The sequence below is a fragment of the Chanodichthys erythropterus genome, chromosome 5 (genome assembly GCF_024489055.1).
Source record: "Chanodichthys erythropterus isolate Z2021 chromosome 5, ASM2448905v1, whole genome shotgun sequence".
Lineage (NCBI taxonomy): Eukaryota > Metazoa > Chordata > Actinopteri > Cypriniformes > Xenocyprididae > Chanodichthys > Chanodichthys erythropterus.
The window spans coordinates 25,439,186-25,466,305 of NC_090225.1; the positions used below are offsets into that span (position 1 = coordinate 25,439,186).

The 27,120-nt window shown below is 37.2% G+C and overlaps 3 protein-coding genes across 4 annotated transcripts in view; all 3 read left to right on the plus strand.

The window, feature by feature from the left end:
* Window positions 1–17,571, plus strand: part of sft2d1 (SFT2 domain containing 1) — a 29,283-nt gene extending 11,712 nt beyond the window's left edge. Inside the window, exons 7-8 of the mRNA XM_067386697.1 lie at window positions 7,292–7,321; window positions 17,085–17,571. Coding sequence (XP_067242798.1) covers window positions 7,292–7,321; window positions 17,085–17,124 — 70 coding nt within the window. The 3' untranslated portion in view covers window positions 17,125–17,571. The remainder of the gene's footprint in view (window positions 1–7,291; window positions 7,322–17,084) is intronic.
* Window positions 17,572–19,964: 2,393 nt separating this feature from the next.
* On the plus strand, window positions 19,965–21,182 carry prr18 (proline rich 18). The gene has a single exon (XM_067386700.1). The coding sequence runs from the start codon at window positions 20,089–20,091 to the stop codon at window positions 20,851–20,853; it is 765 nt and encodes a 254-aa protein (XP_067242801.1). The 5' UTR covers window positions 19,965–20,088; the 3' UTR covers window positions 20,854–21,182.
* Window positions 21,183–21,333: 151 nt separating this feature from the next.
* Window positions 21,334–27,120, plus strand: part of si:ch211-130h14.4 (uncharacterized) — a 42,329-nt gene continuing 36,542 nt past the window's right edge. The window contains exons 1-2 of one of the 2 annotated variants that reach the window (XM_067386699.1): window positions 21,334–22,693; window positions 23,045–23,166. In XM_067386699.1, coding sequence (XP_067242800.1) covers window positions 23,080–23,166 — 87 coding nt within the window. In that variant the 5' untranslated portion in view covers window positions 21,334–22,693; window positions 23,045–23,079. The remainder of the gene's footprint in view (window positions 22,694–23,044; window positions 23,167–27,120) is intronic. The other variant, XM_067386698.1, reaches the window with a different exon arrangement.

Below are 27,120 nucleotides of genomic sequence, written 5' to 3' on the forward strand. Positions count from 1 at the left end.
ACAGAGCTTAATCTTCTAACTCCTGACTGCTTTGTCGGACAAAATGTCGGATTCGGCATTATGATTGGTTAGATCGCTTGTCAATCAAACTCCAAGCGAAGGGTTAATTAAATTGCTGTCTATGGATGCCTCAGAGAGCTCTCAGATTTCATCAAAAATATCTTAATTTGTGTTTCGAAGATGAACAAAGGTCTTACGGGTGTGGAACCACATGAGGGCGAGTAATTAATAACAGAATTTTCATTTTTGGACGAACCCTTTAAAGGCCAATGCACAGTGCACTGACAGACACCGACCAATGCGGGCAATCATCAGATTACAGTACATCACTTCTCAAACATTCCACAACCCAACATGTTAAATTGACGAAAGCAAGCAGCAACCAATGCCAGCAGACGCCGAAAGGGACTGATCCAACAAAACTCGACAAAGTCTGTTACTTGCCACTGGTCCGCATCTGTCGGTGCAGTGGGATGGATGGATGGATGGATGGATGGATGGATGGATGGATGGATGGATGGATGGATGGATGGATGGATGGATGGATGGATGGATGGATGGATGGATGGATGGATTTTCAATGAGAGTAAATGGGATTTTCATTTGGTAAAAGTAGTAATTTCTCAATAATTAGAGATCCCACCCAAAGAACACTTTGTAGAAGACATTGACATGCCAGATGTATCTTACTAACAGAAAACCATTTTCTGCATTCCAGAAGTAAGCCTATTAAATCATTTTAATTATAATTGATTCTGCTCATTAAACTAGGGTTGGAGAAAAAAAGAACACATTTCATTCTGATTGGCATCTGAATATCATACTTCCTTATAAACGTGCGCAAGCCCAGCATGCTAAACTTTCATCTAAAGATAAAGTTTCATTGTACACGTGATCTCATGGTATTTGTGAGACTCTATGTTTGTGTTATTAAACTTATCCTGGAATCCTGGAAACTACTAGGCAAAAATGCTAAATCACTCTAGCTAAAAACCTGGGCGCAGTTGTATTAAACCTCTTAAGTGGTTTGACTTAAGATATCCCTGAGGGAGGGGAAAATACTGAGGCAAGAGATTTATTTAAGAGCGTTGCAACTAACGTCTTAAAGGGATAGTTCACCCAAAAATGAAAATTTGATGTTTATCTGCTTACCCCCAGCGCATCCAAGGTGTAGGTGACTTTGTTTCTTCAGTAGAACACAAATGATGATTTTTAACTCCAACCGTCGCCGTCTGTCAGTCAAATAATGCTAGTGGATGGGAACTTCTACTATAAGAGTAAATAAAACTTGCATAGACAAGTCCAAATTAAACCCTGCGGCTCGTGACGACACATTGATGTCCTAAGACACGAAACGATCGGTTTGTGGAAGAAACCAAACAGTATTTATATAATTTTTTACCTCTAATACACCACTATGTCCAACTGCATTCATCACTCGATTCTTTTGGTCTGATCGCGCTCTGACAGCGGCAGTGATGTCTTGCGCATATAGAGGGTGTGCACGAGACGTCACTGTTGACCGTTAGGACTGCGGTCACGCATGCTGAGTGGCAAAAGACTGAGCAGCAGCATTGGTTTTCAGCATGAATGTCACGAAAAACACACAAAACACATTCAAAACGGGAAAGAGCTTTGTGGCTGACTGTACAAATAGATTTGACACAAACCCTGAGGTATATATTTAAAAACTAGAGAAAGCAACAGAAAAAGAAGCAAATGGATCACTGCAATTCACAGAAACAGCTGGACTCCAGCAGAGAAACATGGATTTGCAGTTATCATTTTGTGTCGAATTGTTGGATTTTGAGGTAAAATCGTACCTTATGTATTGTATTGTTATATATTATGTTGACGACTCATCATTTAAATATTTTCCATCTTATATTATGCATAATTGGGTGTTTTTAAATAAACAACACTGTCAAAAATATACTATAAAAGTTTTAGGGCTGTACAATATGACGATATAACAATCATATAATTGATTAAGCAGATTTAAACCTACCGATATTGTAGTTATATAAAATATTCACAGGCAGATTTTCTTTATGTATTTCCCCGGCATCAATCAGGCACATATAAATGTCAGGAAACACGACTCCTGGCTGCATGTCAATATCCATGGATTAGGTTTATTTGACAAGTTGTAAGAAACACTTTCGAGTCCAACCTTTAGGGTAATTCATTAGTTTTACTCGTGTTTTCGCCGTTTCTCCTATTAATCCAGTTACGCAGCTGGTTCTTTTGCCACTCAGTCTAGCTGAGGGAACGAAAAATCATCATTTGTGTTCTACTGAAGAAACAAAGTCACCTACATCTTGGATGCGCTGGGGGTAAGCAGATAAACATCAAATTTTCATTTCTGGGTGAACTATCCCTTTAACCGTCACCCTTACCTAAGTGTTTATGCTTCGCATTTCGCGATTAGTTTCTGGCAAAACACAGCAATGGAGAAGTGGTTGCTGTAGTTACAAAATCTCTCACAATTAACAGAACATAACTTAATCACTGACTTTTAAACAAGTTTAGAATTTACTAAACTACAGCTGTACTACAATATTTGAGTTATGGACTGGAGATTATTAAAGGCGGTCTGAAGGACAAGAGTGTCCAGCTACGACAATGGAGGATGCTTAAAATCCTGCTGTGCTACTCACATAAGCCACGTTTTCACCGAAATGACCTGGAACAATTTGTCCCAGGAAGTTTTCCCTCCCAGACCGGTTGCTGTCCGCGTTTCCATCATGGTCTAAAGTAGTAGAGTAGTCTCACCGTGAAGATTAGGCACTTAGTCTGTTGACATAGGACTATGTATGACTTTCCGGTTCCCGCTGGATTTCATCCTCTGCATATAAGCTTAAATAAAGCATGAACCTCTTCATCGGTCCGTCAGTCATATTTTTTTTAAACTTCATTGTTGATTTGAATAGCAAAAAACTCTTACTGCAAAAGCCTATTATTATTATATTATTTTATTTTATTTTTTATAAACACCCAGGCCTGCTGCTATAATCAGTCATTATTGAGCACAAGATGAAAGCCTGGCGTGAGATAGGCTAATTAATTCAAGTGCACAGAAGAAAATGATGAAAAATTATGAAAACTTTGGTGTTCAGTGTAGGGAAAACACCCTAGGAAGTAAAATTAGCTCAAATGAAATATTTATAGGGAATTATAAAGAGTTGTTTAGATTACGACCGAGCAACTGATTCGTCCAGCGTTCATTTGCTCGAGCCGTAATAAGCTCTTGTAATGGATATAAATATCCAACAATCGTGAAAACACTGATTAGAGCACGGTAACTTGATCACATAATACAAGACACTTTCCTTTTAAAATCTACAAGAGATTTTATTTATTCTAACACAAACTAATCTAACACAAAGGCACGCACATACACACACATTCATACGCGTTGCAGTAAGAAGGAAATGAGAGAGAAAGAGTTTTGAAAGAGAGAGAGAGAGAGAGAGATCTGATTAACCGAATTCCTATCAATGCATTTCAAAGACCAGAACGAACCATGAATCATTCATTTAAATGCACCAGTTCAGTTTTCATCTGGAGGTACTTGCTTGCGTTGACTAAGGTGAATTTCCCTCGTCGTGCAGAGAGGGGTTTCCCAAGTCGATGATTGGTCCAGATCAGGTCCGTGTGGAACAATGAAGGAAGTCTCTTTGTCGCTAGAGTTGAAGCGGCAAAAGTCGTTGGTTGAACTTTGCGGCAAAACTTAGAACACGAGACTTTCAGCGGTAAAGGAGAATTAAGTAAAAGAAAAGAAAAGTGAGTAAAGGTTGGATGGCTTGAATGAGTGGCTTGTCTGTTCTTCTTGTCACTCCATTGTTCTTGGTACTTGTCTTGGCTTCTCTTCCCAGAACAGAACCAACTCCTTTCTCTTTAACTAACCAACTTCTCTCGTTCACTATCTTGCCATATGATCATTTAAACTGAGTTGTTTGTCACACCTCAGAGGAGTCTTGGCCAATCAGACATTGACCCGTTTCAAGAGGGCCTTCCTCTCTGGCCCCAATAAAACCTAAGTGTTACATCCCAGTCTGTCTCTGCTTTAGCAGAGTGCCATTTTAACATAATTGCTATTAAATGGAATACAATACATTTTAAACCGATTTCATTCAATCAGAATATAGGAAAGGGAGAAAGAATCAAATTAAGTCCAAATAAGGCATACTTCCAGTCATTCAGTAAAGAGTTAACGCATTTACACGAATTGTGAGTGTTCTAAAGCCTAACTGTTTACAGGTAGTACTTGTGGACACATAATGCAAAATGTATATAGTTAAAAGATGTTTGATAAGTCCGTTAAAATTGTTGGAACAATTTTGAAGCAGATTTATTTGTTCAACAGTCTCTTTGGCTCTCCTATGAAGTAAGGAAACAAAAGGGTCTGGATTGTCTCTCTGTCTTCTTGGGTGACCCTTTGGTATGTCGCTTCTGCTATCAGGAAGCATGTGTCGTAAAAGTAATCAGCCTGGCTTTATCTGCAGACGGTCCGGAGCCGGAACCTCAATTCTGAATTAGAATTATGTTTTGAAAGAATCATCTAAATGATTCATTTGTCTGGTTCGTCCACAGTTCTTACATCAGTTTTATTTTTGACAATACACAGTTTCACGTCATACTTTCAACAGGCTTATTTTGATTGCTGAAAATGCACATCGGTACCTACTCATGCTCAATTTACATGAAATCATCCATCATTTTTGAGTTTAGCATATGACTTAAGGGACCTGTTTTGATCCCTTAATTTTTTTAGGATTAAATGGTAACTAATGACTTGTTGCAATGCATAACAGAACATTAGGGGAACTTACTCAAGTAATTAAGGGATAATAATTAATGACAGCCTTAAAGTTCTTTAAGTGAACCCTTAGGTTTTTTCTTGCTACCCATGTTTCACTAAGGGTACCCTAAACCTTATAACTAAGAGTTTTCTGAACTTAAGGGCTTTCATGCAACTGGGTCCTGAGTTGAGCACTTTCAGTAGTACTGTGCCCTGGCCACCCACAGTAAAACAAATTGGCAGCTTGTTCTGCTCTTTGGAACCCTACTGCCTGGGTTTCTCAACTGGTGTAGGCTGATTACCTGTTAATTAAACCATGTATGCGGTTTGTCATCCGTGTCTAGCTGCAGATTTAGAGGCAGGGGGTTGAATCCTTGGCAAGGTGAGAAAAAGGTCCAAAAAAGACTCAACACTCATGTCCAGTATAGACAGGTGTCAGTTGTTAAGCAACTAAATGCCAGTAGGTGGGGCCTATGGTGCAATGAACCCTCTTCACAAACTGTGAATGACACGTTTTAACGGTCATCAGCATCGTAAATCTTGCAAAGTTTTTTTTTTAAATGTATGTACATTTATAACACTATACTTATTGTATTACCTTTTCATCAAATTACCAAAAATAAAATAAAATTAAAAACTAGTTAACGCTGCTGTGAGGGTGTTTCTAATACAGCGGCTGTGGGAGTGATGGTAAAGTTGACATCTTTCTCTCTTCTGACTGCTGTTATCAATCTTTTTTTTTTTTCTCTTTTTGAAAGTAGTGAAAGTTTTTCTTTTGCATTTTGAGAAAATGGGGACACAAAAAATATATTTAATGTATTCTCTGCCATAGAATTTTACCCAACTATGATGACTTCCGCTTTGAGAAACCTGGACATGTGAAAAGGGTCTATTTGTTGATGTCTTACTTTAGAGGCAGTTATATGTAAATGTATTTGTCTGTGTGATGTCACAAATCCCACAATATTGAAACAGCTTGGTTACATAAATGCTTTCTTGTATTGAGGAGAACATTTTTATGTCAAGAGAAGGACAATTAGATTTTTTTTTTTTTTTTTTTTTTTTTGTCATGACCCCTTTAATGTTTTTAAATGCTAAAAATAATGTGCCATGCTCAAGTTAATTAATATTCATGAGCCATTTCAATGTAGGGACATCCCAACCCACACATCTTTGACCCTTTGAACTGTAAGTTTGTTCACACTTGGAGACCTCTTAAAGGCTGTTCTCTGCCCAGAAAATAAGATAGAGATGGGCAGATGGGCAGTATTCCCATGCCACTAAAGCAGCTAAGTGGAACTGGGCAGCAGAAATAATCTGATCCTCTAAGCGTGTCTTGACCCCTTCACTTGGCCACGAGCAGTGCACAGGTGCAGAACCAGGTGGACAGGGCTCACCACTTCACTACAAACACCACAAGGAAAAAAATATGTTATGTTTGTGGAGTGATTTTTGTTTGCCACATTAAACCCAAATGTATTATTTTATATGTATCACACACATATGGTTTTCTCTCAGAACTAGAAAAGTTCTTCAAAACAAGCTAAATGTTGATTTGACAAAGCTCTGCCTGAAAGTTTAATAAACGTTTCAAAAGGCCTATGATATTGATAGTTATATATTATTAAGCATTTACACAGAATTACTGGATGGATAGATGGATGAACAGAGAGGGAACACTATATATGTGTGTGTGTGAGGATGGCCTTACCAACACTCCTGCCCAGTTTTGCACACGTCACTAGGCCAGGTTTTATTAGCCATGTAATTGCCGTCAGTTTCACTGTCAGGACATTCTCTTCTTTCACACTGTGACACAGACCAATGCCAGCCTTCCTCTAATAGCTATCACTCTGGCAACCACTTGAACCACATATGTATGAATAGGATACTGGGAAATCTGTAGGGAGGATTCCTTGATGCTAGACATTTCTGAGAAACTGACAGTACATTGGCATTTAATTTGAAGTCAGTTATGTGTAACAAATCGCATATTTTAATCTGTTGAAACATGAGGCTTAACAAACTTTAGACTGTATACTTTATATTTTGTATTTTAATATCATACAGTCTCAAATACATACATGGTTTATGTGTAAGTTTTTTTTTTTTTTTTTTTTTTTTTTTAAATATATTTCTAATAAATGCTTTTCTTTTAAACTTTCTCCAAGAATTTTGGTTACACGTCACATCACTTAAAATTGTAATGCTATTTCACAACATTAACATTTTTGCTGTATATTTGGTCGAATAAATGCAGCATTTGTGAGCATAAATGTCTTCTTTAAAAAACACTGTTGAACTCACAGTGTAAGCACATTTTCTATTACATCATTTCATTACTTTAAAAGCAAGCTGTAACTGGCATCTATGACGTGCTTATGGATTTACTCTTATTTTCAGATTGTTTTGATTTTGAATCTCTTCTAAGCTTTTAATGGGACATTAGGTATTAACACTGTGCATTTTTTTTTTGTGCATTTTTAGGTACAGCATCTCATACATTCCATTTGCACGGTAAGTAAATACCTCCTCAGCTCTTAATGTTTCATATTTTGTTCTTCCAATTTTTATACCAATTTTTATACCACATCTGACACAGATCGGAATTAGTTGCATGTGTAAACACAAAAATCCGCGCAAGATCCAATTTTTTCTTATGACCTATATTTACGTTTTAAAGTCATGCGCCCTCTAGCTTGCGTAAAAATAATGACAGTGTTGTGTTAGGTCTGTCGTCACGAAATGACGTATGACTGTCGTTACCAATCAAAATGTGTGTTCATTTAAATGCAATGTGTGGACTTTTTACACCATCTGTCCTATTTCCATTTAACAAAAATATTTTTTTAGTAACAACTACACCCACCCCACCCCTAAACCTACCCTTAGTGATTTATAGTGCATGTACACTTTATGAGCACATGTGTTCCCTGGGATCGAACCCGCGATCGCATGATCACATGATTGCATATTATTTCGGGTTTTGCATAGCTAAATTGGCAGAGCATTGCAATATATATGACACAGATAAAAGGGAACAATGCATTAAAATGAAAGTGTCCTGTTGTCGATAGGGGCGCAACTTTAGTAAACACTCCTATGGGTCGTATTTCAGGGAAATGACCTATATAGGCGTATTGGTTGGAGAACATGTTGATTTTTTTTCGCATCCAATCTGAGCCACTTCCAAATGTGGTTTTAAATCAGATACATAACTGATCTCTGGACATGCGACCTACGTCTAAACACGCAAATCCGATTCCCATTGGAATTCCAAGCCACCACAATGCGGAGGTGACATGTTTGCTAACTAAATGGTAGCTTTAATGTATTATGAAGCAGACGTGTCTGTATGCATTCGCACTAAAAATTCACAGCTTTATTATTAAGGTAGAAACTTTATATGTCTTTTTTCCTTGAAAGAAATTGCATGCACACATGCACACACACATTCAGCAGCTGAAATTCAACCTCTGCCCAGTTCATTTAAAAGAGACCGCCGTGTTGTTTTTTTTGTTTTGTTTTTTAAATAAACCAAAAGCTTTACTTGGTAGGCTACTCACTAGCCCAAAAATCGGATATGGTCAAAAGATCGGCTCTGTGCATTAAGACTTGCAGTGTAAATGCAGCCTATGTAGTGTTTTATTTTTACGTTTTCAATTTCTTACTTGAATGCTACTGTTAAATACACCTACTCTAGCTGAAAAAATTAAAGCACTGTTTATTTAATTTGTACCTTATATTGTATTTGCCCTATTATTTGTAATTTGCATCTTTGTTCTAATTTTTAATAACAAAGATAAAATAATGAAATAAAATGTGAAATTAATTGTTACATTGTAAGGCTGAATTTTTAAAATGGGGAAATTAGCTCAGTGACTTAAAAATAGTCTTAAAATCCACCATGAAAAAGAAATGTGATAAGATTGTGGATCGTGATCCTGCCCTAAAAAATTGATATATTTTTGCCATATCGCCCATCCCTAACCTGATGGCATAGCCTAGAATATATACTTGTGATGTGCAACACTGAAGTTAACCGTATTAGTCAACCGAACTAGATTAGCTCAAATGCCATTTTAAATGTCAGTTAACTTCAGTGTAAGTCAGAAGTTTGTCTGCAAATGGCAGCATGTCAGACTTTGACACCCTCTCTCTCAGTTCATGTTTGTTGGGTGGTATTGGGTTGTGTACACATGGGGAGCCGAATTCCCTGAATGAAAACATGTTGTTATTTACTTATGGTCTTGCGGCTGTTGGCCTTTACCATATGGCACTAATCCCCTACTGGAGTGCATTGCTCTCCCAGTGCCATGCAAATGGCTGCTTGTTTTTCATCTAGAGCCTGATAAAGTTCTTTATCTAATACCTTAAAAATGTTTAAAAGTCATTTTGCTTATCCATGTTTTTTTTTTTTTTTTTGAGGCTTTTTTTTGAGGCTTTTTTTTTTGTGGCAACTTATTGAGACTACTAACAGCTAGCATATTGTTTTTGAAGGCTCAAAATGTAGTACACACGTCACTGTATGGTTTTATTCAATGGAAAGGAGAAGCATGAACATTCTACAAAATTTCTCTTTTTGTGTTCCACTGAACAACATAAAGGGTAAATTAGTAAATAAGGTAGATTACAATAGAATCTTCAATTTTTGTCAAACTCTTTGTTTACAGATATTAAAATCATTTTAGCTGCTGGATGGCAATAAAGGCATCCAGAAGATAGTGGTATAGAAAATTTAAGTGAAAATCCTAAAAAAAAAAGGAGGTACAAAAGAAATGAACACAAAATGTAATCTAGCTTATGCTAACACTCTAAACTAACTATCGTAAGCAAGAATGCAACGTAGACAACTTATGACACAAAACATTCAAGGGGTGGCGGTCACCTCATTCGCTGGAATGTTGAGCATTATTGGATCTTTAAATACAAAAGAATCATTAAAAATGTTTTGCATCCCTTGCTGAACCCAACAACCCCCCCCCTCCTTTCCTGCCAGAGGTGCTTGTGCATGTTTCTGATGGATTCTGACAGTCAGGGCACCCCATCCCCCCAACCTGACACCATCCCTGCTTCAAGAACCTCTTGAAAGAGGAAAACAATTCCTCTCGAATGATTCCCTCTGTATTCCACCTGCTGCTTTCGTTTCATTTTAAGACCAAACCCTTGACTCATCTTTCCATTTATCTGTAGCTGGTCATCTTTAGAGGCCCCTCTCACCATTGTTTCATTGTTGATTGTTTTCCTAGAAATAGCCGCACCCTTCAACAAGCTCAGTAGTGCTGTTTTTGAGTGGCTTAAAATTGTGGGTTATGGCTCTTTTCATTGTGTTTTTACTGGATTAGCATGAGCAGGCTCCACGTCATGAGCTGTTTATCCCACTGATCTCTGTTTTGAACATTGGGCTGTGCACATGTTTTTTCATGAGTATGGTGCATATCCACAAACTAATATTTTAATGCACTTTTTTTTTTTGGTCATTAAATCTAATGACATGGTCTTTAGGAATCTTAGTTTGATTATCTTTCTTTGTCTCTCAAGTATGAGTGTGTTATGATGATTTGTTAGTGATTTAAACATTTTCCCTCATGTTTATGACTTTTTCTTCTATAAAACACAAAATGAGTTTTCTTTTTGTCCATACAATGAAAGTCAATAAGGTTCTTCAAATATATATATATACAGGAGAAATTAGGTATGTTTGATTAATTTCCATGAATCTGTCCATTTCAATCAATTTAAAACTCTAATTCTACACTCTAAAAATGCTGGGTTGAAAAAAAGCCCAAGTTGGGTTGAAAATGGACAAATCTAGCAATTGGGTTGTTTTAACCCAGTGAATCGGTTGTTTTAATTCAGTGTTTGGGGTAAATTTTTGCCCAACCTGCTGGGAAGTTTTATTTATCTCAACTATTGTTTAAAAATGACTATTGCTTGCTTAAAATTGCTTGCTTTTTAACCATTTAACAGCACTTTTGGTTAAACTTTAGTATAGGGAACACATATAAACTATTAACTATGACTTTTATCTCAAACTCCTTATTTACTGCTTATTAACTGTTAATAAGTTAGTTGTTAAGTTTAGGTATTGGGTAGAATTTAAGAATGTAGAATAAGGTCAGGCAGAATAAGGCATTAATATGTGCTTAATAAGAACTAATAAACAGCCAATATTCTAGTAATATGCAAGATAAGCAACTAGAATTTGACCTTAAACTAAAGGGTTACCGATGTTTTTTGTTATTATTATTATTATTATTCAGGGATTCAAATTTGTCACCTTTAGGCAAAATGTTTGGGATTCATCTAGATCCAGTGCATTTTTGAAAATGGGGGGGAGGAGGGTCTGTGCGATTGACTAAATGTACCTCGGTAGCACATGCACGATGCACATGCACGGTAGCACATGCACGATGCATATGTGTATGTGAGACAGAGCCGCATGTTTGTGCGTGAGGTTAATAGATAGCCCATGTGCGCCCTGCTCAATTTCCTTCAAAAGAGTATTTGTTTAGCCCAAGTTAACTGGCCGAGTGTGTATCGTGTAGGGCTGGGCGATATGACCAAAACCTTATATCACGATATGAGTAATTTTATATCACGATAATGATATATATCACAATAGTTATTGTTGCTTTAAATAAGATTTTTATGATATCAAAATTTCCATAACATTGAAATTTCATAATTATTTCAATATAATTAAAACAATTAATACTAGCCTAAAAAACTCTCAAGCTTACTGAAGACAAATAAACTGTGATAAAGAAAGCAAAGGAAACAAACAACAATAGAACAAAGACAGACGAAATAGACCTATATAAAAAAACTTCAAGCACTAGAAAATGTATAAAGTAATCAAAGGTATAAAAACAATGCATAGTCTTTACTGTGTAAATTTAAATATACATTTATTCTTATTAAAGTTACAAAAGCAAGCAGTGAGAGATTTTCTCTATTTTGTTGTTTGATCAACATTAATAATGACAGCAGGTAAATTTGGATGCTGTCCCTTTAAGACTGACTGCACCAATCCATTAACTTGAGCCTTGTCTTTCTCAACTGTACCTTCACTTAAGACATAAATTGCTCTGTGTACTTGCAAATACGTGGTCACTTTGGCACATAGGTATTTGTATTTAAGTGTCCAAGCCCAATTAGGTGGCATAAAGCATTCAGTTCAGTCCTTATGCGCTCTATGAGCAGCGGCTTCATGTCGCACGTCTCTCAGAGAGCGCGTGCAAATGCTGAAATTAGTTGTCTTTCGCTGCTAATTACACTTAAACAGTTTAAAACCACTTGTTTTTAAACCGCAATGCTTAAAAACTCATGCAAATTATAAACATTTGTGACCACGCAGCATAGAAACCTCACGCAAAATCTCTACCAGTTGACAAATTTATACCGGCTAATCATATTGCCCACCCCTACGTATTGTACTTAATTCACTTTAACATCGAGCACGTCTCTAATTCGCGATCGCCTTCTGAGAGAGGTCACTGTGATTTTGCCAAGACAGACATGTTCCTGGATCAACATATTATGTTGATCCTAGAACAACATTCCTCTCCGAAAATTTAGTCTTAACCCTATTCCTGCCCCTAAACCTAATACCCATAACTTATCCCTAAAATCAGAGGGGAAAGATATGTGAATAACACTGATGTAGAAGCACCTAACCATGGTTGCAAGCCTAAAATTGACATAAATGGTAAACTTGTCCCTCAAATCTGATTGGTTGATTGGAATGTTGTTCCAGGATGTTGATTCAGGAACATGTTGTACTTGGTGAAATCACGTTCACCTGAGAGAGGCAGGTTTCTGTGCGCGCACTTGTGTGCCAGTCAGCACGAGCGCTACACCGAGTTCCTTTTCAGGATATATTCCGCTGATAACTCTTTTAACATCAAGCACGTCCCTCTTTATATTCTCATTCATGCACTTCATCACTCTGAAGTGTCAATAGTGCAATATATTTGTACTATGATATATATGATATAGCACAGCCCTAGTATTGTAGATTTAAACTAATCTTAACTGAAAATGAGTAATGTTGCCTTGGCAACTAGCTGAAATAATGTACCTGTTTATTTTAGCAAGTAAGAAACATGATGATGTTGTTGTTGTGTTGTTGTTTTTTTTTTTTTTTTTTTTTTTTTTTTTAATGGTTTTAGTTTTAGTTAATGATAATAGCCCTGTTTTGGGGGTTAAATGAACTTAGCCCTAATGTGGAGCTAATGAATCTTGGCAGATAGATGCCTCTTGAAATGATGGTTCCCTTGATTTGAAAACAAAATATATAAATCAAATATGATCAGAAAACTGACAAATAACAAGTTCCAACCCTAATATCTACCCCTCTTCCTCTGTTTTCTCCTAATGTGACAAGTAAAAACATAACATCTTTATATTTATGGAAATAATATGCTAATAATAATCCTAATTTTTTTACCCCCCCCCCCCCCCCCCCCCTCTTTTGCTCTATGATCATTTAGTTCTGGCTTATTCAGCTTTTTTTTATTTTAAGGAAATCCACCCACTGAGCGTGAAAGCCGGGACATCCGTTGCGCCGATATTTCATCAGAAAGCAGGGGGAGTTTATCATCATTTATTTATGTGCTGTATGTGCAGTGCTTTTAAGGCTAAACACTTACCGGTCTCCTGATTGCGGCTGCTGTGTGGGTGCGTGTAATGCAGGAGGGATGAGTAACATATCTGCAGACGTTAGTCAGTCTCCCTTCTTTTTCTGTCTTTATTTCATTCTCTCTCTAATTCTCTACTCTTCCTTTTAACCTTGACTGCTTTCACACCACCTCCACTTCCTGTGAATTTTGAGCATGACAAAGTCTGCATAGCAACACATTTAGAGAGGGTGACAGAGGCAGAGGCGGAGGAGAGAGAAAAAAGGGTGGAGGCTGAGGCGAGGAAGGCACCGTGACCTTGTTCTGCTGTTGCCTTGGAGACCATGATGGTTACCTCATCTTTTAGCTCCATATCAGGGCTGAGCGATATAGATACAAATATTTTTCATCCTAATTTTTTCAATATCTCAGTATTTATTTTTTAATTGCTCTTTTTCCTAATCAGAGAGAACCAGCATTTTCAACCAAACAGCCAGTATTGTAATTACTCTAAAAAATACAGCAAAATAAACCAGTAATATTTTTTTTAAAATAATCAGGTTTTTATTTTAGTTAGTGCTTTAACATGCACCCTCATAGTGCGATTATAATGGGATTTTGCCAATTTTGCAGTTAAAACTTACCTTATGTAAATGCAATACTTTGATCAAACTAATGCAATTAAGTTCATAATCGGAGTAACCATACACAGTAAAATCCCCAGAGTTAAATCAACTCTGCTCAGAGTGCATATGGTCCCTCTCTAAATAGTGTTAAAATAACACTGTTTAATTATCTCATTAACTTTAACTCTGCTTCAATTACTAAGGCTGTGGCTGGAAGTCAGTTGTAGTTCTTGTGTTTCTCTTTTCTTCAGTGATTCTGCTTGTTAACAGCAGGTGTTCATCACTAATGCACAATCATCACATAATTAATTGATTAATTATCTCAATAATTAGAATTAAAATAATAATTTAATAATAAATATTAGAAATAAATAAGAATTAATCAATTAATTATGTGATGATTGTGCATTAGTGATGAACACCTGCTGTTAACAAGCAGAATCACTGAAGAAAAGAGAAACACAAGAACTACAACTGACTTCCAGCCACAGCCTTATTAATTGATTAATTATCTCATTAACTTTAACTCTGCTTCAGTGTTATTTTAACACTATTTAAAGAGGGACCATATGTACTCTGAGCAGAGTTGATTTCACTCTGGAGATGTTGCTGTGTATTTGCATTAAACTATGTGGCGTACGCCGATTTTAATCACAATAAACAGGCATATAAACACCTTAATCGCAATATTACCGCTCTTCATGAATAAACTCTGTGACATTATTCTGAAGTTTTCTCTTCTCCAAAATGCTAAACTCTGTCAACAAAGCTTGCTGCGCAGTCTCTACTCCGTATCTTCATCCAGATGGTGCGAATAATGTGACGGCAGTGTAGGCAAACCTGGAATTGCGATGTTCGACATGGCGCCCAATAATATCCAGTACGTCCATAAAAATGTATTTAGAATTTGATGTGAGTAGAATTTGATGTTAAAACAATGGCCGGTAACATGCATACTGTATGCCTATCTGAGTGTGGAATAACCATACTTTATTAGCGAATAATCAGAATAATGAAAATTGCATGTCAACTAGAGTGAAGAGTTCTGCTCGTGTCATGTAAACACCTTACTGCGATTATGACCTTACTCTGATTATTAGAAATAATCGCATTTTTGGTGCACATGTAAACATAGTCACTGATGACGCAAAACAGTCAGAGTTTCAGTCAATTAATTTAAGGCACACTCTACAAGATAATCCAGCCGATTTGGGGCCCAATTCTCCCCTTCCAACAATTGTAGGTAAAGTTACAATGATCTTAATAATGGTTCTACAGATTATTTTATCAGATTTTCCTGTGGTGTGAGACGTGTTAAGAGTTTCTGAATCTGCTCGGAAGAGCGTCGGGATCTCAAATCTTAAATATCCAGCATTTTGAATACTTACAATAAGAAATGCTGTTGTTTGGGGGAACACCGAGGACAAACACACACGCACTCTGTAGATTGTCATGTAGAATGTAACAATACCCAATCAGAAAATGAGCTGACGGAAGCAAAACATGATTTCATCCAAACCTTTTTCTTTTTTTCCTGCAAATTGTCTGTGAAAAGCAGTCCAAACACTATTATTGGCATTTCTTCTTGTTTGTCATCCACCATGTTTGTTTATTCTAAAGTCACGTTTGATGGCGAGAGATTTTTCAAGATTTCCAGTGTTCACAGTCAGGTTGTTTGTGAATGGAATATGTGCTGTCTTGGTCACATCATGGCACTCCACACATTATAGAGGGTATGCACGTGTTGTCACCGTCTACTGTAATGACTGCAGTCATGAGTGGCACAAAGACTGAGCGGCAGCATTGGTTTTCAGCGTGAATGCCGCGAAAAACACACAAAACACATCCAAAACGGGAAAGAGCTTTGTGATTGGCTGTATAGCTTTGACACAAAATCTGAGGTATATATTTAAAGACATGCCGAAAGCTACAGAAAAAAGAAGTAAATGGATCACTGCTGAACATCTGGACTGGAGAAACATGGATTTGCAGTTATCATTTTGTGTCAAATTGTTGGATTTTGAGGTAAAATCATACCGTATATATTGTATTGTTATATATTGTGTTGACAACTCATCAATTAAATATTTACCATCTTATATTCTGCATAATTGGGTGTTTTTAAATAAACACTGACAAAAACTACAAGTTTTAGGGCTGGATGTGGACAATATGACTATATATATTATTTTAAATATAATATATAATATAATATAACCTTGATATAAGTGATTACTCGGATTTGAACCTACCTATATTGTAGTTATATACACTATTCACAGGCAGATTTGCTTTATGTATTTCCCCGGCGTCGAAATCGGGCACATATAAATCTCAGGAAACACGACTCTTGGCTGCATGTCAATATCCAAGGATTAGGTTTCTTTGGCATGTTATAAGGGACACTTTCGAGCCAAACCTTTAGCGTAATCGTTTGTTTTACTTGCGTTTTCGCAGTTTCCTCTGTTAAATCCAGGCATGCAGCAGGTTCTTTTACCACTCAGTCCAGCTGAGGGAGCACGTTCCAGCGGGAAAGTGACGTTTAGTGCATGCCCTCTATAGGAACAAAATCATAATTTCTCTGAATTATGCTTTTTTTTCCTTGAGTTGCTAGATCAAACTAGCCTAATAAAATGATTTTTAGGAAAATGAATGCCCTGAAAAGTGCATTACAATTATCATAATCTATAAACCTTACTCCATACCAGGAAAAATGGGGTTGATCTGCTACTCTTTCCATGGAATGTTTTCCCGCTAAAACAATTAAATATGCAAGAGCTCCACCCTGCCACAACAAAGAAACAATAGTTCAAAACAAGCCCTGTTTTTTTCCAGAACAAAGAATTAAATTGAATGTTGAGGTAATAAACCACATTAACAGCGAGCTATTGGTTTATTTAGGATTAAGTATGGTTTTCATCATAGTATTTTCATTATCCATCTGTTTCTGTGGATTTTGCTGTGAGCACCCACCCATATATAATACTCTTTGAGCCGTCAGCCATAAACATATATGTCTTTTTATTTTCACAGGGATGCTGTTATTAAGTGTTTCACCACCTGTTTGAGCTGAAGTACCCAGTATTCCATCTGACGAAAGAACGTGCATTGCAAGAGTGAATATGAAAAAAATTGTTTTTCTTTCATTTCAGAACCTGCCAAATTATTCTCCATGACCTTAAAATTCATGTTTCGTCTTAATATAATAATTTTAAATAAGTATTGTGTAATATTAAGAGTGAATATATAATATTTGCATTTATTACTAGCCTTTTTTATTTTTTTCTAAAGCTTTTTTTTATTTTTTATTTTGTTTGTGGCGTATAAATGCTTATTACATGAGATACTGCCAGTTAAAACTGAGTGAAAAACAAGTGCCTTATTGTGTGTGATGTTTATGAATGAAGTCAATTACTACTGTTCACTTTTGTACAGAAAAATACCTTTCTACCAAATATATTGACAAAAAAAAAAAGAGTGAGAAAAAATGCACACCAAATAAATACAATACTCCTGCTTTGTTTGTTCGTTGTTTTGGAATTTATTTTTGTGCTGCACAGGGAGTAAATGTGTCGTATGTTCTAATCTTCTGACTGATGTGTTCAGAATAATGATGTACATAATGTTGGTTGCCTGAGCCCGGGGCAACAGAGACAGCTGTCTCAACACACTGAATCTCAGGAGATGAGCTGATGGGATTCCAGGAGTCGACCCCCCCCCCCCCCCTTCTTTCTTTTTTGTGCTTAATCTAGGTTTTTGTTTAATAAACCCTTATGATTGTCTCTTGCATGCTCAGATACAGGTTTGTTCCTTACCTCCGAGCATCACGTTCTTAACATGACCTAATAACCTAGAGTGGCTGGTCTGTTTTTAGACTGCCTAAGCAAGGAGACTGATGCGGTTTCCATGACAACTGTGGGAGTGCTCTGTTTTCTTGAGCATCCCTCCTCCACAGCACACTTCTATTCACAATGCTGATCACGTGTCAGTAATTACCGTGGTTACTGTGGGTACAACTGTTGGTGGACCCTCCAGCTTATGGCTGAAAAGATGCTTTAGATTTTACACTCCAAAAAAACTCTAAGTCAGAATGCTTTAATATTAAGTGAGAATATGTCGGCTGTGTGTCTGATAGTGTACAGATATCTGATGTAAATCTTTCCCAGTGCATATATGATATCAGCTCTCAGAACATTTTACATCTGGTTGCAAACTCATCTGTAACATTGTTTTATTACAGGCATAGAATCGTATATTTTGTCAAAACCCTCGGTTTTCACTTTGCATCATTTTGTTCAAGTTATTAACATAAGCTTTTTTTCACTGTAATCTCTATGATTTAATTCTGAATGCAATCTATGGATGTTGTTTGTGAAAATAAACATCTGTCTTTGTGTGCTGCTTAACAGTAAGGATAAGCCTATTGATTTTTTTTCCCTCATTTCACTGGGGCTGAAACACTTCTCAGTGGCTGGGCGACAGAACATCTGTCACTGTGAAATTACAAATAGCTGGAAAGAGGGCGATGGATCAATAACGATGGAGGCTGCTTGTCTTTAACCTCCTCTGTGCTATGCCAAGGTCACCAAGGAGAAAATATTGACATTCTGCAAAAAAGTACCGTTGGTTGGATCTGTGTTATGAAGCCTGATAGCTGCATTCCAATACAATGCTGTTACAAATCTGTTATTTTAAAAAGAAAAAGAATGTACAGATATTCAGTGTCCACAAAACTATTTGGACATATTCAAGATTCAAATCAATCGACAGCATTCACTGCTGATTACCGCCCAAAAAAATAAAGGTTATATAAATTATTTTCTTATTTGTTATATGTTGTCACTGTTGTAAAATTGGATATATAACTTTACACTGAAAAGGTTAGTAAGTGATAGTTGTTTTTAAATAAAGCAAGATAAAAAAAAAATAAGACAAAGCTGCCTTAAAGGATTACTTAAATTTTAAATTAAAATTACCTCAAGCTTTAATCACCCTCATACACCCTATAGGTGTATATGACTCTTCTTCCTGATGAACATAATCAGAGATATTTTAATAAATATCCTGACACATCCAAGCTTTATAATGGCAGTGAGTGATACCAGCGAGTATGAGCTGAAGAAAGTGCATCCATCCATCGTAAATGTACTCCACACGGCTCTGGGGGTTAATAAAGGCCTTCTGAAGCAAAACAATGCATTTGTGTAAGAGAAATATTCATATTTATGAGTTATGAAGTAAAATGTCTAGCTTCTGCCAGACCGCCTTCCGTATTCAACTTACGAAGAAAGTGTAAACTGGCGTCGCATCTGTTACACTTTTTCCGTAAGTTGAATAGGGAAGGCGTAGGACATGGCATAAGCTTTTACACTTCTTCGTACGCTGATCTAACTTGTCAAATATGTTTTGCCTTAAAACAAATGCCTTAAAAATACCTTTTTTAACCCCCCTGAGCTGTGTGGAGTACACGTTTTTGATGGATGGATGTGAATGGAAGCACTTTCCTCAGCTCAAACTCGTGACCCCTGCCATTATAAAGCTCGGATGCGCCTGGATATTTATTAATACATCTCTGATTGTGTTCATCAGAAACAAGAGAGTCATATACACCTAGGATGGCTTGAGGGTGAGTAAAGTTTGCGCTAATTTTCATTTGAAAGTGAACTAGTCCTTTAAGGTGACATTCAAATGAGTAATGTGATGAATGAACTACACCAGTAGTTACACAAGACATTTGGCTGTAATAATTTGTATTGTGTAATGCAACAAACCTCCTTTTTAAGATACATTCATACAGGCACTTGTGTAAGCATGGCTTTGTTGTTTTAACCTTTATGATGTAACCACGCCCCTTCCGCCTGACACACTATAAAGCCCGCGGATGCCCCGCCCCTTGTCAGTCTAGAAGCGAATGTGGAGTGCAATGGACTACTGCGTCTAATAGCCAAAGATCCGGTGGACAGAGGCGAATGGACGCATTTCTCCCATCATTCACGCACAGATTTCTTGATTGTTTTGCGCATCGATTGCGTTCAAAATGCCTTTTCCGCCGATAAACCTGCACTCACGGATATCATCGCCAAGAAAGGAGCTGTTCAGGAGAAAGAAGAGCAGGGACAATGTCGCACCTCCTCAACCCACGTACAGTCAAAGGACAGAAGACGACAAGGAATCGGAGAAAGACAAAATATCCACATCGTGGCCATCGGCCAATTTAAAGCAGCTAGGACGCAGTAAGCCGACCAGAGTCCCTCCAGATCCCGAGACGGACAGCAAACATTCGTGGTTGAGCGTCCCCAAACCCTTGGCTACCTCATGCGAAAGCGTCCCACGGTCCAGTTCTGGAGAGTCCAGCCATAAATATGCCTCCAGGACCTCTCTAGCAAAAGAAGAAGGCGAGCAAGAGATTCACTTCTCCCTCAGCCTGACCCCCGAAGCCATCCTGGTCATCCAAAAGCGCAACCTGGAAAAGCAGATGATGGCCAAGCAACAGAAGTGCTGCGCGTCCGCGGACTTAAGACACCGGCGGGTTTTCCCATCCAAGAGAGCTCAGGGCAGCTCTAACAATAAGAGCTCCGGACCTGTTGCCAAACTGGACAGTTCCAATGACATTAGCACCATTGTGAAGATCTCCCTCCTCAATGATCAGTACAAATATGATGATGTTGAGTATGAGGAAGAGGATGGAGACGTGGACGAGACTGTCATGAGGAAATGTAAAGAGTGGCTCAAAGGTGTGGAAAGTGCTGCTGCTTTTGGGAAAGTTGATAAACTGTCATCTTTGCCTCATCTTAAAAGTTGATGACCTCAGCTATTTCATTCCACTGTGAAGACTACAGTCCACGAGTTGTGTCGAACACAAAAAGTCACCTAATTTGCTTTTAGAAATAATGCTCTCTAAGGGTCATTCACACAGGACGCGTTCTCGCGTTGAAAAATAGCAGGACAGAGCGCAATGGAATTGAAGAGAACGTTTGTAAAAGTTGAACTAGTATTAATTGCAAGGCTCATGACCGTTTGACGCATGTGTACATAGAGCAACAATTAAAAACAGCGCAAAGAGAACGAAGGAAGGCGCGCACACGGGGCGCGTTCTTGCTAAAAAAAAAAAAAAAAAAAAAAAAAAGAAAAGCGCAACAATGGACTATTTTTAACGTGACTGGGCCCAAAATTTGGCACATATGGAAGACGCTGAAAAAAAAAAAAATCAAATGCGTTGCAATGTTTACATAGACCAAAAATTAAAATGGAGAAGATGTAATGCAAAAAGGCGTCAGGACACGTACTTGGGTTCATATACGCTCCATTAAATTATTGGAATGGAACAGAATGCATAGGCCTTTTTATTTTCAACTTTACACGCCGCTTAAACGTGATTGCGCAAAAACGTCCATATGACGCAGTGCACATAAAGCAACAATAAACAGCGCAGAATGAACGCAAGAACGCGTCCTACACACACACACACACACACACGCAGCTTTCTTAATGGACTGACGGGAATGTTTTCTGCATTGAAATGTACAGTATTGCTGATCACTCAGAGAATTTTTGCAGGTTACCTTTACACATTGACTGGAAAACAGTAGTGTTTTTTGCACATTGCTATTGTTTTCACTTTGATGGGCTGAATGACAGATGCTTGATTTAAACTGTGGAAATAATGTGGACAATTAATGAAGCGAATGACGACCAGTGAAATGCATCCAGAGGCCACGGTCCTTCCTTTGTGCCAGAAAACAATAGCTGTCAAAGGCGACACTGTCTGAGAGCCTTAGAAGAGACACTTAATATCTGAGACTTGTTCAAGTATGTGTGTAATATGAACTGAAGGACTGTTTGATCGACGAACCAGCCGTGTACAGTATTTATTTTGCAATGTGGAGGTGTTTATATGCCATGTGTTGTTCCAAGTCATTTTTAAAGGTTCTGATAATAAAATCGAAAAGACATGTTTTTTCTTATTAGCCTATTTGAATGATCAAATGTGAACAGCTGGTAGGCACATAAATATGAATTATTAGTTCTATTGGTTCTGCAGTAGGCCTACAGAATCGTCTCTAGTGTTGTATATACATCTTTAAAACATTATGAATTTTAAAATAGCCTACGGAAAACAACATATCATAGCTAGCATACATTTTGTTAATGTGAAAAGCAGGTCGCGCATCCTTTGTGTTTTGCTAAAATCTAACAAGGGGGATTTCTTACAAATATTTCTTTGATAAATGTGAGCACAACAGGGCTACAATGAACAAAGTGAAATGAATGGGCTATAAGGTATCGAAAGGACTGAGGTTGTGTAAGCTCGCGCTATGGCAACGACCGCTTAAACACAGATCAGACCTGAAACTCAGCACACTTCGCTCTGAGCTCTTACTGTGGAGATGAGTTTGATGCTACAGCGAAAAATACTTAGTCATTTAGAAAATTTCTTCGTTGACTGGGTTGAAACTACGTAGGTTATATCAAATATATAGTCATTACAGTAACACACTGTGGTGATGGTGGTGGTGGTGTTGTTGTTAGAAAAGCTGTTTAGCTTGTGGAGTGATTCTTCAAATTGTTAGGAAACCTATAGGCTATAGTTGATTGTTAGTATAATCAAAGGCTTCAGAGGGCAGATTTTTATTGCTAAACTGGTAAGTCTTTTTTTTATTTCTAGAGTTCATTTCATTTTCTATGTGACTAAATTATGAGAATACCACTGTAATTCAGAAATGTAATCAAACATCTAAATAATAGGTTGTCGACCAATGTAAAATCATTCTATTGTTAATTTTATAATTAATATATGCATTTTGACTTCATATAAAATTGGTAGCCAAAATCGAATAGGCCTATTAGTACTTTTACAAATTCCTTTATCCTCATTTAAGTGAACTGCAAGAAGGTCACTGCTGGTAGAAACGTAAAGAAAACTTACAGCACATCATATATTTGAGTTCTCTGATACTTATAGCATTTTGTCATCCTGTTTGTTAACTACATAGGCCTATTTACATCTTAATAGCTCACTGGTCTGATTATGACAATGAAAACGGAAGAGGTTCATCATATCAGCTCGCTTCCGCCTATCCTGGACTCTTACCAGTCAGCACAGTGTCCAGAAAAGGTATGTGTGAAATAAACAATATGGCATGCATTATATTAAAATATACAAATGAACCAGACAAAGCAAAAGCTTCCTCCTATTAAATATACCATTAATTTGGTATGAATGGACAAAAAATGAATACAATGTTTATTACACTTTTTAGAATAGGCCTACTTGGTCACACTTTAGTTTGGGGAGCACATATTCATTATTTATTATGACTTCTGCCTCAATAACCTCATAATTTACTGCTTATTAATAGTAAGGTAGTTATTGTAGTGGTTAAGTTTAGGTATGGGGTAGGAATAAGGGATGTAGAATATGGTCATGGAGAATAAGGCATTAATATGTGCTTTATAAGTAATAATCCTAGCCAATATTTTATATTCGAGCTAATAAGCAACCGGTTAATATAGAGAATTGATCCTCAAACTAAAGTATTACCAATCTCTTGTATTAAAACATTGTGGAATATGGTGTTCAGACTTCTAGCGACTCTATGTGAATGTGTGTCTGTGGCAATTACAGAACAAATGCAAAATAAAAATGGAGAGGGGGAATCATGTATGGTTCCTTAGACACACTCTCAAGCCTTTCGAGGACTTTCTCCAGTTGGGTTCAAAGTGACTGTAATCAGCATCATCTGTGAACCTAATAAAAATACCATTCTTTTGTGTCCTCATCCCCATACAGGGAAAATAGTAGAACAGGGAAAGTACAAATGAGCAACTGCTGTATTGGTCACCCTGGTTACAACTAGCAACACAGTCCCCAGGTCAACTTCACAAGTCCTTTTCAATAGTCAAAGGCCCTTATTCTTTCCACAAACCTTAGCACATTCATTACCCCATTCTGTTAGATTCTTTGTACCATAATTAAGTGTTCTTTTTTCATTCTGTCCCACACAGGTTGTTATTGTGGGGAAAAGGAACATTCTAACATGCATGTTTGACCCTTTCCAACATATTTCTCAGAGCTTTGCAAATACTGAGATATTTTTTGTTATAGCCCTATGGGAAAAGAGATACATTTTAAACAACAGAAAGAAATTATTTTCATGAGGTTTGTTTCTATTAACAGTTTGAATGTGCATGGATCATCATACTAAAATATTCTGAATATACACAGCTAAAACATTCCAGCAAGTGTAGTCTGATTCCTGAGCAAATAGCTAAAATGAGTAGGTTTTTAATAATGAATCAAAAACATCCAGCGTGTGGTGTAATCTGATTCCAGCTTGCTTTTAGACAATCAAAAATAATTATGAATCTGTTGGAGCAATTACTGAATTCTGGACCAAGTTCACTTCCATTAGGCCTACTGATTTTCCAGCGTGCATTTTTCATAACGATACAGATCTTTGTTTTTGCTGTACTTTTTATCTCACAATAGATTTTTTCCCCCCCAAGTAGCCTAATTGCAAGTTTATATATATGTAGAGAGAGAGAGAGAGTTTATTTCACATTTCAGAGCTTATACTAACTCATTTGCAAGTTTATATCACAATTCTAAGAAAAAAGTAAACTAAAGTTATAAACTCGCAATTACCTTCAACAATTACTGTAGGCCAATATCTTACAATTCTTATTTTTTTATATCTCACAATAATGACTTTATTTCTTCAAGTTATATAGTCAGAATTGTGAGATATCTAAACTTGCCAGAAAATGTTTTTATGTATGCAAGCTTCCAAATGATGCAAATAGCTCACTGACTTAAAGGCCCACTGAAGTGCCCTGGAACACGCAGCATTATTCAATGTGTTGACGTTATTTCAACTGGGACATATCGATCAGCTACTCCTCTTTTTTTTTTAAAATAGCCAGTAGCTTTTTGTTTATAACACAGCTTGGCCAGAGACGTTGAGCTCTGTAAAACATCCGTTTCCTTCTAATCTCCTCCAAATCACTTTAAAATACAGCATTCTGTGCAGAATTCAAATGGGTCCGATACGCTTTGTGGTCTGCACCGACTCACGCATATGATCCGCTCTGTGCTATCATGTCTCTGGACCGGAGGAGATTGTGTGCGCTGCGGTTTGTGTGACGGTTCATTTGCCTCAAGGGAATCAGTGACAGTGTGAGAGTTCTTCATGCATGACAACATTTAAACACATTTACACATTATACATTTTGTTGTAATAAGGCATTACTGGAAAATAATAATTTAAAATATAAATGTGTAGGGTCTGCACAGTCTCAAGGATGAGCAGGTCCCACCATAAACTGTGTTTAAGCCTCAATTCACGGAACTTTGGTTTGTAAATCTTACATCGATTCCGGCCCGGCAGACACTAATGGATCACGAGACCTTCTTTTTATGACTATTTCGATAAGTCCCAAACCTCTCCTCTGTGACTTCAAAGGAGATGCGAACGCCACGGATCGGGTTTCGAAAGACAGGCCCGAATTCCAAACGGTCATAAAAAGAGAAAATACACGCACGCACCCACAGACACACACTCACATACAAAGACTGTATACACAAATATTATACCTGCAAATATGAATGTACCTGCCATTGTAGTGCTCGCTGCATGTATGTGTTACTAGTATAGAATCGTAGAATTGACTGTAGTAGGTTAGTTTTCATGTTAAACGATAGTAATAGAGTGTAAAGTGTATCTTCTTTGTATGACGAGCGACACCTGTCGAGTTTGATCTCTCCGTAAAGCTGTGAATCCGAGCTATTCACTCATGTACGTTACATTTCTGCCAAATGCATCGTTCAATGTTTAATAATACTATGAAGGAAATGCACTGATTCAACATACCATAAATTTATTCGGGAGACAGGACAAAGGAATGTGGAAACCCGCCAAATTGCAACGCTATCATTGGAGGACGTTATCAGTAAGGCGTTCTGGTTTGTTGTCTTTAAAACACCATGACACGCGTCTTTTGGTGGCACAAGTTTTCTGCACGAGTTCCTGCCGTCAAGACGGACTCTCTTCTTTATTTTCCGGTCATATTACAACAGTTAAACCTTCGTTTGAAACTTCGCCGAAACAACCTCCGGAAGAAGAAGCAACTATCAAACCGAGCGCTCCAAAACTCCAAGCACCCTGACTAACCTATGCAAGTATAACGTTTTTACGATCTTAAATACTGAGTTTCCTTGCTGGCTCTTAAAGGTGAACTGTTGCAATTTGACCTGCTTTGATCATCTCTTTCGTTTCTGCCTTTCCCTCTACTTTGTATGTATTTGTATTTACTTGTGTCCATTTAGCCGTATAACCTGTGTATTACCCGTTTCGTATATTAAACTCATTTTATCCATGCTTTTTGTTCACTTGCTCATTTTAGCAACAACCGAGTCACTTTAACGTTCTGATTCTAATATCCTTGCTCTATATTTGAAGGCTATGATAGAAAGTTAGTCTCCCGGCCCGAGAATAACATTTCTGTCATGATAATCTGTGGATAATTGTCCGTTTCGGTGGACGAACTGATAGTTTTCCACATAATTATTCAACCAGAACTAATCATATATGTGATTGATTATAATTTGTTGTAGTTAATTCACCATATATGTTTAATTCCCCGTTGGGTCGATATATGAACGTCATAAAGCTTTCTGAATTATGATATTCATATTTCATCCATAAATTGATTAATAACTGTACATCGCTACAAATGTTTACGGAGTCATAAAAAAAAACAATCAATTAGGCAAGGGAAATCAAAGCAAAACAGAATTTGTTAAGTTTCTCAATATTTGCACTTGTATTGTCCAGCTGTGTGAAACTGCCTAGCTTTGATTCGTGATGGCTGACACAGACGACAGGCTAAAGCGCCCACTTCCAGCCATCCTTCAATGACAATTCCTTATTTAACAGACAAGATAACTACAGTATGTACCCCTTCACAATTCTCTTGTTGCTGTGGCAACAAATTGATTAATACTGCCTTCCTCTAATGTTCTTTGTGAATGATCACAAAGCATCCACTTACTAAATGGGCAGAGCCTATA

Coding starts and splice junctions, on each gene's coding strand:
- prr18 (XM_067386700.1), top strand. CDS start 20,089: ATGCCTTTTCCGCCGATAAACCTGCACTCACGGATATCATCGCCAAGA.